General features: G+C 35.1%; 1 protein-coding gene across 3 annotated transcripts in view; it reads right to left on the reverse strand.

The window, feature by feature from the left end:
* Positions 1–1,233: 1,233 nt before the first annotated feature.
* The window catches only part of IBTK (inhibitor of Bruton tyrosine kinase), a 77,988-nt gene continuing 65,466 nt past the window's right edge, over positions 1,234–13,755 (reverse strand). For all 3 annotated transcript variants that reach the window (XM_063666355.1, XM_054491086.2, XM_054491088.2), the window contains 4 exons: positions 12,803–12,952; positions 4,370–4,441; positions 3,387–3,519; positions 1,234–2,564 (listed from right to left, as the gene is read on the reverse strand). In XM_063666355.1, the coding sequence (XP_063522425.1) occupies positions 2,433–2,564; positions 3,387–3,519; positions 4,370–4,441; positions 12,803–12,952 (487 nt within the window). In that variant the 3' untranslated portion in view covers positions 1,234–2,432. The remainder of the gene's footprint in view (positions 2,565–3,386; positions 3,520–4,369; positions 4,442–12,802; positions 12,953–13,755) is intronic.

Here is a 13,755-nt window from a genome sequence, read left to right on the forward strand (position 1 = left end):
GAAAGAGCTACTTATACCTTATCATGGACAAATATATATACCCTGGCCTCCAAAACAGTTAAAGGGAATCAACCCAGACATAACTAGCAATACTTTCTCAAATGAGTGGATATTGCTCCTATATAAAGCTAGGTTTTTCTTAAATTTATTTTAAAAACCATCTCTTTAGGACTTGAAGAAGAGTCCTGAATCCCAATATTTTGTCAACAAATTTGACTTTACCTGATTAGCAGTCTTCTTGATTTTGCAACTTTTAAGCATATTCTGCCTCTGACATACCCTTATCCCAATGTCCTACCCAACCATCACTTTTTCAGGCTGAAGAGTTCTGCCAGGAGGCAAAGGTTGTAGTCAGCCAAGATCCTGCCACTGCACTCCAGTCTGAGTGATGGAGTGAGATTGTGCCTCAAGAAAAAAAAAAAAAAAAGAGTTATGTAATTGTTTTCATAAATCTTAAAGACCTCTCTATCCCACTGATCTTTTAAATTTGTCATTTCCAGTATTTCTTCAATTCTATCAGGTCTTTTTGAGGTTATGGAATTAGAGATGAATACTGTAGCAGAATAATGTTATTTTGTTAGGGGAGAAAGAAAACCCTTATCACTTTCCTGGGCTTTTTGACAGCAATGTGTCAGATAGCTATCTTCATGGAATTACTTATGAAGAAATACAGTTTATGACAGTGTTTCTCTTTAACTTTACTAGCAGAAGAACTCCTTTTTTCCCAATAAAATTATATATAATACCTCACTACATAAAACAGACCATAAAGTGCAACTGCTCTGGTTGTGGTTTGTAACTGCCTAAAGCCTCACAGATGCAGTTCAGCTCTTGCCCCTCTTTCACACCCCATCCAACAAAGACCCCCAAGAGTGCTTCCCAGGCAGCATGGAGGACAGCAAGAAAATCATCACTTTACAGCATCTGTAAATATTAAAGATGTCAATATATACAGAAGAATCAAAGCTTCAAATGAAATCAATTACTTCAAAAGGCTTCTTTACTGCAACATCAATAAAACATTCATAAAATTCATTTCTCAATTTACTCAAACACACATACAAAAATTCACAAGTTCATATTTAGAAAACTGCCTTTTTAAATCCATCTTGGAATAAATACAGCATCAACTTAACCATATACTGGCCATTAGTGTAGCACATCAGAAAAAATAATTATTAACTCTTTCCATAATAAATGTCAATATAGTAAAAAATGTCAAGCACACATTAGTGAAATGGTTCAAGATCATTTTTTATTGCACATCTGCTTACATGTCTGCTGCTTTTGGGCAGAACTAAACCTGAAATATTGAGTCAGTTTCCATCATTTTACATCAACTAAATTATAGCAGTGAATTGCTTATGTGCCTCCCAGGCTTATCTTCCAGAAACTAGAACATTAACCTTTCCAATTTATCTAGGTACTGAAGCACAAATTTAACATTTGTTTTTGAAAAATTTAAACACTCAGAAACAAACCAAACAACATCCTATAAAGAAAACAATTTTTATGTCTAGATGTACAACTGAGATTCAGAGAACTTCTGATTATACAGTATTGTAAAGGTAATGATAATCCAACCCTCTTCCAAACTATTTAATTTCTGTATATGTAATTAAGCATTTATTTTCAGAAATTTTAACACTTTCAGAAATTGATTATCTCACAATTAGGCATTTTTAAGATCCTCCATCCCACCAAAAATAACCTACAATGACTCCAAATCTTGTTTTTTTTTTTTTTTTTTTTTAAAAAAAGCTATTCTCTTGGGACTAAACTGTTCAGAATAATCAGTATTCTTATTCCCTTTCCACTGTACTCTACTGCTTAATGCAAAATGGAGAATATGAGGTCCAAATAGAAATATGGCATTTGTGCAGGTCAAGCTTTGAATAGACATGGACCACATGCCTAGCCCGATTTTTAAAAAACAACAAGAATGGTGACACAACTATCAGACCAAACACAAAATTCTGGCCATTAATGAATCAGAAGTAATAACTGATACTCCTACTTTAAATTCATCAATGCCATATTTAAGAAGTCAAGCAACAATACACACTTGGCAAAATCTTCTAAATTCTCAAGTTATCAAACAAAAAAGTTATTTTTAATACTTCACCCCCCTTTATATCTTATGATTCAATCACTTATATTTTCCTTTGTTAGATTATTCAGAAGAAAAAATTCTATTTAACCTTAATAAGTTTTTGTCTCACACATTTTATATAAAGTTACTAAAATCACAATTCTGAGAAATTTATTTTTAATCATACAAACATTATATGATTTAACTGCAGTAAAGAAATTATATCTTTTCTTAATCTATTTAGGATGATATTACAAAATCTCTAAGACTCTTTTCCACAGCTTTTCTTTATATGAACAAACTCATAATTATGAAAAATGCATCTCAACTCCACAGTGAACTAGCATCCATGCTTATTCCACATAGGTACTGCCAGTGGTCCCTGCGGTGTCCTTTCAACAATGACAAACTCTTCAGGGTTGCCAAATGCCTCATAGAAAACCAATAAATCTTGTATGGCATGCTCCTCAATCTGAAAGGAGGAAGGGAAAGAAGACTCTTTACTCTTTTAATTATAAACTAAGCAGGATGTATTTGCCTTCCAATTTCCTTTTGAGGAACTATCACTTTCCATGGATACAATACCGTGAAATTAAATCAGGTATCCTGCATTTTAAATCAGGTATCCTGCTATCTCCATGGCAAGGAGAAAGCTTGAGGCCTGAGGTAGAATCATGAAATACCCATGCGCTCTTGAATTTGAATCTTGAGCAGAAGGAAAAAGAAACTGAAAATGATTGCTAAATTTCATTCATTCCAATAGCTTTATTCTGTGAGATACTTTCTGTTGTTGTACAAATCTTCTAAATCTTGCTTCTGAGCTTTCCAGTGCTACTATGGGTCTTTTCTGTTTCCAAGCCTCGCTGTCTGGTCTTTCAGCTAAGTCTATGGAATCTTAATATCCCTCAAATAAATTATCTTTTCCTTAAGTTAGCCAGAGTGGGCTTCTGTTGCTTACAATCCTAGAATTCTTACTGATACAGAAGCCAAGTGTAGCACTAGAGAATACTGCCAAATTCTCTACTGGTCATTTTAAAAAACTAAAATAATCCAAAGTATCACCAAAGCAAAAATATAAACTTTATCATAATTTATTAGTCATAAATTAATTGCCCTGAATATCTACAACTAATACATACATTGCTAGATGCCTCAGTTTAATTTTACCTGGCATTTACATTTTAATTTCATAGATACAAGCACCTGTCCAAAACAAACAAACATGATTTTCTTAAAACCTAAGTAGGAAATGTATTTCTTCTCTAAATTAAACCCTACTAAGTATGTTATTTACCTGAATCACAGCCAATGGTTTTTCTCGACTTCTAATAAGAGCTGCTTCTTGTTGTAGTTCTTCTTCTACAATAGATGCAAAAGTGACTGGGGCTACCATGGATGGAGCAGTCACTGAAGAAGATAGCCAGGGACTGAAAGAATAATAATAATGAGTTTCATTCATCTTCCTAAATTTTTGCATGCAAAATTTTCTCTGAAATACTTTTTTAGCAATGCTACAATTCTTTCCAGTGACCTACAATGAATGAACCTGGAAGCTTTCACAGAGATTATAGAATGATGAGTTTCACTCATCTTCCTAAATTTTTGCATGCAAAATTTTCTCTGAAATACTCTTTAGCAATGCTACAATTTTTTCCAGTGACCTACAATGAGCGAACCTGGAAGCTTTCACAGAGATTACAGAATGATGAGGTGAGAAACAGAAAAACAGAAGAACTAATGTTTTATTTGGACCAGTATTAGAGAGAGAATTTTGTAAAGTACCAGGAAATGGGGAGGGAGCAGAAACAACATAACTGAACAGAAAGGTAACTCAAACTACAGTACAGAGAGGATTCAAGTAATACATTCTACTCAACACCATACTATTCCCAATTTCTTAACATTCTCTTATTCTTTTTTTTTTTTTTTTTTGAGACAGTCTCACTGTGTCGCCCAGGCTGGAGTACAGTGGCATGATCGCAGCTCACTGCAATCTCTGCCTCCCAGGTTCAAGCGATTCTCCTGCCCTAGCCTCATGAGTAGCTGGCATCACAGGCGTGCGCCACCATGCCCAGCTATGTTTTGTATTTTTAGTAAAGACAGGGTTTCGCCATGTTGGCCAGGCTGGTCTTGAACTCCTGACCTCAGATGATACACCCGCCTCAGCCTCCCAAAGTGCTGGGAGTATAGGCGTGAGCCACTGCACTCAGCCTTAATGTTTTCAATGCTAAGCAGCAACTTAGCTTTGGAGGCCCATAACTTATCAATTAACCTTACTTGGGACTGTCTAGAAGTGGTAAATCTGAAATATGGTTGCCTTCTGGTCCTGGGGTACCATGGGTAGAGCATCTGCAAAACAAATGCCAAAATTAAAGATTAAAGCTTCTAGTAATATTAGTCAAACTGCTTATTAATAGATACAGAGGAAGAATTATAAACTCCTGACTCCAGAGGCAAATTAAATGAGTGCAGTCAAGCTTACCTTTAAAATTATAAGTAAACAAAAGAATCTAAAGATATTTATAAAACCTTCTGTATAAAATATCATAGAGAAAGATATTGCAAGAAATAGCCTATTTCTAATAATATTATATATATACCAGATAAACCAATAATCTCTAAATCAGATAATTAACAGCCAAATATTGTGAGGAACTAATATATTTTATGAGCAAAGGATTATAGATAGGACAGAAATATAAAATATGATCTTTACCTTCTAAGAATTCACAAGCTAGTTGAGGAAACAACATACAAAATGACATATAAAAGAACAGAATTTAAGACTGTATAACAAATTGAGTTACACTGGCTATAACAACTATAAAAATCACAATATTTAATCATTTGAGAGGGCCTTATGGAGAAGAATGAACTTGAGAAGATAATAAAAAAGAGGTATATGATGAAAGCAGTAAGAAGCATTCCAGTAAGGAGAAAAACTTAAAAAGGTACAATACAGATGGACCTAATTATGGAATTTTACAGCTAGAAAGGTCCCTAGAGATTATCTAGGTTGCTCCAATGCTCTCTTTCAGCAATGAGCAAACTGAGGACTAGACAGGTTTAACAACACAAAGTCAAACAGAGAGTAAATTAACAGGACCCAAACTATTGACTTCGTGATTCATTTACACACATATATTGAGCATGTCACGATTATTGTAGGTGCTGAAAATCAGGCTGATTAAAACCCAATCTTCTCCCCTCAAAAAATTCTGATGGGGAAGATTTAAAAATATACTTAAGCAATGATAAAACAATGTATAAAGTACTATGGATGCACAGAAGAAAAAATACAATATGGAAGATGGTATATACTGATGGCTTCACTGAGGAAATGACATTAAAGCTGAGGAGACGTACAATCAGAAAGAATTTTGGTTGTACAAATACATGGACCTAAAAAAGATTTCAGTTATTTAAGTAAAGGCAGGCTGTTCTCTTCAATAAGCAAAGAATGCCTGAATTCAGGGTAAGGAAGAAACTTAAAGAGAAGTAAAGTTTAAAAGAAACAATAGGGCCAGAGTACAAAATGCACTGAAAGCTAAAATGTTTAGCCCAAATGTGTGGGCAAACAAATTTACTAAAAGCCTAAGTACTTCATGTGTATTATCCCATTTAATCTTTGCAATACCCTGTGAAGAAAGCATATATTAACTATTACAGAGGTTAAAAAACAAACTCAAAGAATATTATATAATTTGTCTGATTCACAAATTAGATAAGTAGCAGAGAGATAACAAAAATCTGGTCTTTTTGATTTAGAGTACAGTGTTTTTTCCATGATCACACAGCTACCTTTATTTTTACTATTCCCCTTATTCTGGAATATATTCCACTTCAAATGTCTTCTCATTCTTTTACAGTTGGCTCAAATGTCACCTTCTCTCTCCTCCTACAAAACTTCAATCATTATGATAAAGCATCACACACTGTTATTATTGTTTACACATCAATCTTAACTGCTAGACTAGTCTCTTGGGGAACAGGACTGTGTTTCATTCATCTTTGTATCTCAGTGTCCAGCAGAATACTTGGAAATAGTCGTTCATGAAAAATTAATTAGAAAATTAACAACAGAAACAGAAACTCAAACGGTATTTTTTTAGTATACGATAATGAAAAGCAGAGGTTTTTAGGTTCTTTATTGCTTTAAATTACTGATAACTTTTCTTAGAGATATAGGTACTGAATTACAAACGGATAAAAGCCTTGTAGTAAACCTGTATCATAGGTATAGTCTACTCTCATTTCCATATGATGAAACTGAGGCACAGAAAGACTCAGAAAGAGCTGTATAATGTTATACTGAATCTCAAATATGTTTCCTAAGACTACAATTCCATAACTTTTTCCACTCATGATTTCTCAATGGATAATTTCATTAATTACAAATTTATCCAAACAATGTGGAGTCTGTCAAAATTTCTTCTTAAAATGAACCAAATTTGTCAAATAGAGCTATGATTAAACAAATATCAAAAACATTCTAAACTTTCAAATAATAAATATAGCATTATTGAGTTTTCAACATTAGCAAGTAGATATCGCAAGAGACAATCTGTATAAAATTTAGCCTTCTGAAAATAAACAGCAACATAAAAAGGTTAACTGAAATTTTCCTTAAAAGATTTTTGTTCTGGCCAGGTGCGGTGGCTCACGCCTGTAATCCCAGCACTTTGGGAGGCCGAGGCAGGCAGATCACCTGAGGTCAGGAGTTCGAGACCAGCCTGACCAAGATGGAAAAATCCCATCTCTACTAAAAATACAAAATTAGCCAGGCTTGGTGGCACATACCTGTAATCCCAGCTACTCGGGAGGCGGAGGCAGGAGAATCGCTTGAACCCAGGAGGCAGAGGTTGCGGTGAGCTGAGATCAAGCCATTGCACTCCAGCCTGGGCAACAAGAACGAAACTCCGTCTCAAAAAAAAAACAGATTTTTGTTCAAACCAAAAAACATTAATATTGTCATATTTACACTTTAAAGGAACTAAATTATTCTTTGCTCAGTTGGCCTTAAAAAAATTGTACTAGCTTAATTAGAAAGATTTTTATATCAGATTGGAGCTGATATAATCACAGAATAATTTTTTTCTCACAAGTAATTTTTTTCACTAATTAGAAACACAAGCTCAGCTGGGTGCAGTGGCTCACACCTGGCATCCCAGCACTTTGGGAGGCTGAGGTGGGCAGATCACCTGAGGTCAGGAGTTCGAGACTAGCCTGGCCAACATGGCAAAACCCTGTCTGTATTAAAAATATAAAAATCAGCCAGGCGTGGTGGCAGGCGCCTGTAGTCCCAGCTACTGGGGAGGCTGAGGCTAGAGAATCACTTGAACCTGGGAGGCAGAGGTTGCAGTGAGCGGAGATCACGCCATTGCACTCCATCCTTGGTGACAAGAGCGAGAGTCCGTCTCAAAAAAAAAAAAAAGAAACACAAGCTTACATTTTCTTTCCAGAATTACATAAGGGGACATTTCAGTGAAAGGAAAATGGGAAATAAAAGCACATGAAATAAAAAAGAATACCTAAGTAACAATAAACAAATAAAAATTGTACAAATTGCTCACTTTTAGATGTTAACACCCTCAAACAACATTGTCATTCTTCTCCTAACCTTGGAAAAAACTCACATTTTCTACAACTAAAACAAGAATGTATAATTTGTGGAATTTCCTGAGATGAGTCCCCCACCCCTTGCACCCTAACTCCCCAAAGGACCGTTAGCATTCCTATCTTCTTAACTCCCACGATTTCCTCTGTTTATACTACCCCATCTTCCCTTATTTCTTCTTTTAAAAATCCCATCCTGTATTCAAAAGCTTATGACAATGAAAGGAATCAAGAATTAAGTGATCTCTTTTTTTCTAATGTTTTTCACATGCTTATAAACATAATAATAAAATATTTGGAAATGAATATAAAAAGTGCTTATGAACTAACACAGCTCAAGCCCTTCTTCTGCAATGAAGTCTTCCTGACAACACCAGCCCATGCTCAGTTTTCCTTCTCAGAACCACTCATTTGGTACTTCATCATACTGTAATCTCTTTAATACTTCCATATTGTATCGTAATTTCTTTTTGTTTTGTTGTTGTTGTTGTTGTTGTTTTTGGAGACAGACTCTTGGTGGCGTGATCCTGGCTCACTGCAACTTCCACCTTCTGGGTTCAAGCAATTCTCCTGCCTCAGCCTCCCTAGTAGCTAAATTACAGACATGCACCACTATGCCTGGCTAGCTTATTTATTTATTTACTTATTTATCTTTTATTTATTTATTTATTTATTTATTTATTTATTTATTGAGATGGAGTTTCGCTCTTGTTGCCCAGGCTGGAGTGCAATGGCGCAATCTCAGCTCACCGCAACCTCCGCCTCCTGGATTCAAGCAATTTTCCTTCCTTAGCCTCCCAAGTAGCTGGGATTACAGGCATGTGCCACCCCAGGCCCGGCTAATTTTATATTTTTAGTAGAGATAGGGTTTCTCCATGTTGGTCAGGCTGGGCTTGAACTCCCAACCTCAGGTGATCTGCCTGCCTCGGCCTCCCAAAGTGCTGAGATTATAGGCATGAGCCACCACGCCCGGCCTAATTTTTGTATTTTTAGTAGAGACAAGGTTTTCCCACGTTGGCCAGGCTTGTCTCAAACTCCTGGCCTCATGTGATCCGTCCACATCAGCCCCGCAAAGTGCTGGGATTACAGGCGTGAGCCACAGCGCCTGGCCCTTGTATCGTAATTTCCTTCTTATTCTGTCATTTAACTTCCATGTATGTATATTAATATTTATCAACTAGATTTCAGACACATTAAAGGCTGCACCTATACATTCTACTTTTATATATACCCAACAGAGGCCAGTACCAGGTAGCCCATAATTTGCAAATTAATGAATATTTTAGTTTGTCTGTAATGTTTTATATTTCCTTTTTAAAAAAGCATACCTATTATGTTTTCTATGATGGAAAAAAACCCTGAAACTCAAAGCTGTATGTTTTCTTTCTCAGAATCACTAGCAGTGACAGCCACAGCTATTTAAAACATTAACTCCCATACCAAAAACACTGAAGCTATGGATACGTCATACTGTCATAAACTCCATTGAGTCAAACTTCCAAAGCAGTATAACACGGCACACTTATAATTAAGAGCCCTGATGTTATAGCACACTCTAGTGATCAACTATGAAACCGCAGATCCATATTTTAAGTTCCATGACAAATCGTTATATATCTAAAGACATTTTTTTAAGTTTCAATGAATATTAATATTTAAAATATAAAAATACAAAAATTATCTTAATTTTCATACCTTTAAATTGATATATCTAAGACATGCAATATAACTCACTACATTAGAAACAAATGTTACTTGAAACAGGGTTACAATTTTAATTAATTTACTCATTCAGTCATTCACCAGACTCACTGAGCACCTAATACATGCCAGAAGCCATTCTAAACACTGGTAGTAAAATGATGAGCAAAGACAAACATCCTCCTTGCTCTCATTGAACATATAATTAAACATACAAACATGAAAATACTTAGACAAATATTAAAGAATCACACTAATAAATATGAAACGTACAATAAAAAAGAAGTACTATGAGAACATACAACAGCAAACTGCCCCAGTAAGTCAGACTTCTCCAAAGAATATAACTGAATAGATATTGAAAGAAGAGTCAGAGTCAGTCTGTCAAAGAGTAAGGAGGTGGAAAGAAGGAAAGTGCATTTGAGAACTAAGAGAAGGCCAAGATGACTAGAATACAGAGATCAGGTTACAAAATCAAGTTAAAGACAGTTGGCAGGAGCCAGACTATGTAGGCCTTGAAGGCCATATTAAGAATGCTATAGCTTTTCTCTTAAAAGCAGTAAACTCCAAATTTTAAAAAAGAACACACTGGCTTAATATATTTGGAGGAAAGAAAGGCAAGACCAGTCAGGAGGGTAACTCTGGTGGCCCGGGTGAAGTATCACAGTAGACTGAACCAGAGGTGATAGCACTGGAGATAAAATTTAGTATATGGATTTGAGAAATATTTAAGAGATAAAAGTGGAATGCTCTAACAGTAGACTGAATATTTGTGAAGAAAATGGAAGTGCCAAAGATACAAATTCTTCCTATTTACTGAGGAAGAAAATTCCAAAAAAAACAAGCTGTTCTATGTTTTGTCTATATTTTTGTTTGATTTTGGTTTTATGAGATGGGTATGAGGAAAACATTAAGTTTAGTTTTGGACATGAAGTTTGCGGTCTTTCTGAACATCCAGATAGAATGGTAGGGTCAATAAGAGATAATTAAGTCTAAAGCTCAGATGATAGATATGGGCAAGAGATATAAATTTTGAGTCTTTAGTACATGTCTGATGACTGAACATATGCTCATTAAATGGATAGTGTAGAACGATTATAAAGTGAAATAAGAAGATGACCAGTAATTGAACTTCGAGTATGATGAGTCACATAAAAAGTAGATGGTGTTGGCAATATAAAGGTCACTGCTGAACTTAGCCTGTACTGGTACTGTTTCAGTTTAGTAATGGGGCTGGGAGATAGAATGAATTATGGACTGAGTGGGAGGTGACAACTCTTTTGAGAAATCTGGCTGTGAAGGGGATGGAGAATTGGTAATGATAGGACAACTGATAGAAGAAAGTGTGCCCAGACCACATGAGAGACCTGAGCACATTCAAAACCAGAGGGGAAGAATCTAGTTAAAAGGAAAAGGTTGAATCTTACACAAGAAAGGAAAGGGGTAATCAATAGTTTTCAGGCTTCTGAAGTGGGAAGCATTAAGATAAAAGCACAGGTATTGGCCTAAGACAGGAGAGATAACTTTCCTATGGCAAAACAAGAAAGGAGGATAGTTCTATATAGGCAGGGGCTAATTTGTTCACCACTGCAACTCTAGTACTTAGCATAATGTCTGACGCAAAGCTCATAATAAATGTTTGATAGACAATTTTAAGACTATGTACCTAGTTTTATATTTATAAGCCTATCATAATTGTAATTTATAAATTAATATGCAAAAAGGCTTAATCTGTTTCATATGTTAGTATTCCATTTAAGGTTGTTTTGTTTTGTTTTGTTTTTTGTTTTTTGAAACGGGGTCTCCCTCTGTCACTCAGGCTGGAGTGCAGTGGCACAATCATGGCTAACTGCAGCCTTTACCTCCCAGGCTCAAGCAATCCTGCCACCCAGCCTCCTGAATAGCTGGGACTACATGCACATGCCACCAAGCTGAGCTAATTTATTTTTCTTGCTATTTTTTGTAGAGACAGGGTTTCATCATGTTACCAGGCTGGTCTTGAACCCCTGGACTCAAGTGATCTGCCCACCTCGGCCTCCCAAAGTGCTAGGATTACAGGCATTAAGCCACCAAACTCAGCCTAAGATTTTTATTTTAAAATGGTATTTTAATGCTAGAAGTATTAGACAAGTTAGGGAGATGACTTCAGATATTTTTTGCTCTTTGATTTTCTGTATTGCAAGAAAACGGCTCAAGAACTTTCCTCCTAAATGTAATTATCTGTAAAAAACAAGACAGTCACAATACTAACAATAAAAATATGCTTATACATTTAATCTAAATCAGGAGTTTTCAAACATTGTTGTCAGAAGACTTTGATAGTTCCTCAGGGCAGGTAAAGTGACATTAAACTAGTAGAGCCCCCAGTCTCCGTTCCTTGCTTCAGTCAGAAAAGTTTATATTATTTGTTTGATGCACTTGAATTGGACATAACATATCTTACTTATTTTGTTTTGTTTTGTCTGAGACCAGGTCTTACTCTGTCACCCATGCTGGAGTGCAGTGGTTTGATCACAGCTCACTGAAAACACTGCTTTTAAATTATAGATTTTGATGTTTCATGTAGGGATTTAAAATATGAAACTTTTTTTTAAATACACTGGACTTTCTTAAGCAGTATCAAAAATAGCTAGGCCAGGTGTGGCAGCTCATGCCTGTAATCCTAGCACTTTGGGAGGCTGAGGTAGGAGAACTGCTTGAGGCCAGGAGTTTGAGACCAGCCTGGGCAACATAATGAGACCCCCATCTCTACTTTCATGAAAATTAAAATTAAAAAATAGCTAGAGAAAAAATTGCAAATACCTAAAGGTCCATCAACAGATGCACAGATAAACACATTGTACGTGGTATACCCAAACAATGAAATACTATTCAGTAATGAAACAGAATCAATGGATACCCATAATAGCATGAACAAATCTCAAAATAATTATGCTGAGTAAAAGAAGACAGATTTTACAATGGGTGCATACTGCACGACCCTGCTGATATAAAACTCTAAAATGTACAAGCTAGTCTTTATTGGTAGATTAGTAGCTGCTTGGGAGGGGGAAACAGAAGGAAGAGAGGAAGGGATTACAAAGGGACATGACAAAACATCTGAAAATGATGCTTATGTTCACTATTTTGAATGTTGTGTTGGTGTCACAGGTGTACATATATACTGAAACTACAGAATGTATACTTTAAATAGATGCAATTGATTTTAAGTCAATTATATCTCAGTAACTTTCAACTTTTTTTAAGTGGGGAAGGAATTTAAACATGCTAATTTTAATTCTGAATGTAAAAGAGTGTACAAAAAATCTGCCTCATAAAGTTATTTCAGAACATAAAACCACCACAGAATATTTTAAGGTAGAAAATGTATTAGTTTTAAGTTTGTTTTATTACCTGACAATTTTTGGTGCCTGAGAATTTTCAATTCCTTTAAAAGAAACTTTTTTGACATGATCGCCTGAACTATGGCTAGTAACAGACTTTTTTTCTTCTAGTAAGAAATCCCGGAATAACTTGGATGAAACTGAATGCAGAGAAGATGCCCTGCAAAAGAAAGCAAAGATCATGTTAAAACATCCATTTTGTAAAACAGTACTGCTGGAAGTTATAAGAGAACAATAAGAGAACGTATACCAAAAATTTTACAATATATAATTGCAGTTTTCAATGTGATGTTGGATTCTTGCTGCCAATTGTGAAATATCCAAAACTATTCCATAAGAAAAACCAATCAATGAAGACCAAGTCTAGAGAGAACTCAGACGTTAAAATTAGCAATAATATTAAAATAGCTATTACAATTATGCATCAGATAACAACAACAAAAGCTCATTAAAAATAGGTAAGCTTGGCAAAGAAAAGAAACTATTAAAAAAAGAGCAAAATGAAAATTCAAGAATTTTTAATATATTTTTTAAAATTCACTGTATAGATTGAAGAGTTGGTAAACTTGAAGATAAACCAAAAGAAATTTTTGAATCTGAAAAACAAAAAAAAAGAAGTTGAAGAAAATTATCCCATAGTGAGTTATAAGATAAAATCAAAAGGTCTGCCATATGTGTTAACTGAAGTCCCAGAAATAAAGAAGAGAGATATGGCAGAGAAAAAGAAACAATGGCCAAAATTTCCCCAAATTTGGTGGAAGATATAAATTTAAAGACTCTAGAATTTTGGCAAACCCCAAAAAAGATAAAACAAAGAAAACCATACTTAGGCACATAATAAATAAACAGCTGAAAACCAAAGCTAAACAGAAAATCTTGAAAGCAGCCATAGAAATACAACACAGAATGAAAATGAGTAGCTTGTTATTTGAAACAATGAAGCCCAAAAGATGATGGAATCTT

This window comes from Pongo pygmaeus, chromosome 5 (genome assembly GCF_028885625.2).
Source record: "Pongo pygmaeus isolate AG05252 chromosome 5, NHGRI_mPonPyg2-v2.0_pri, whole genome shotgun sequence".
Lineage (NCBI taxonomy): Eukaryota > Metazoa > Chordata > Mammalia > Primates > Hominidae > Pongo > Pongo pygmaeus.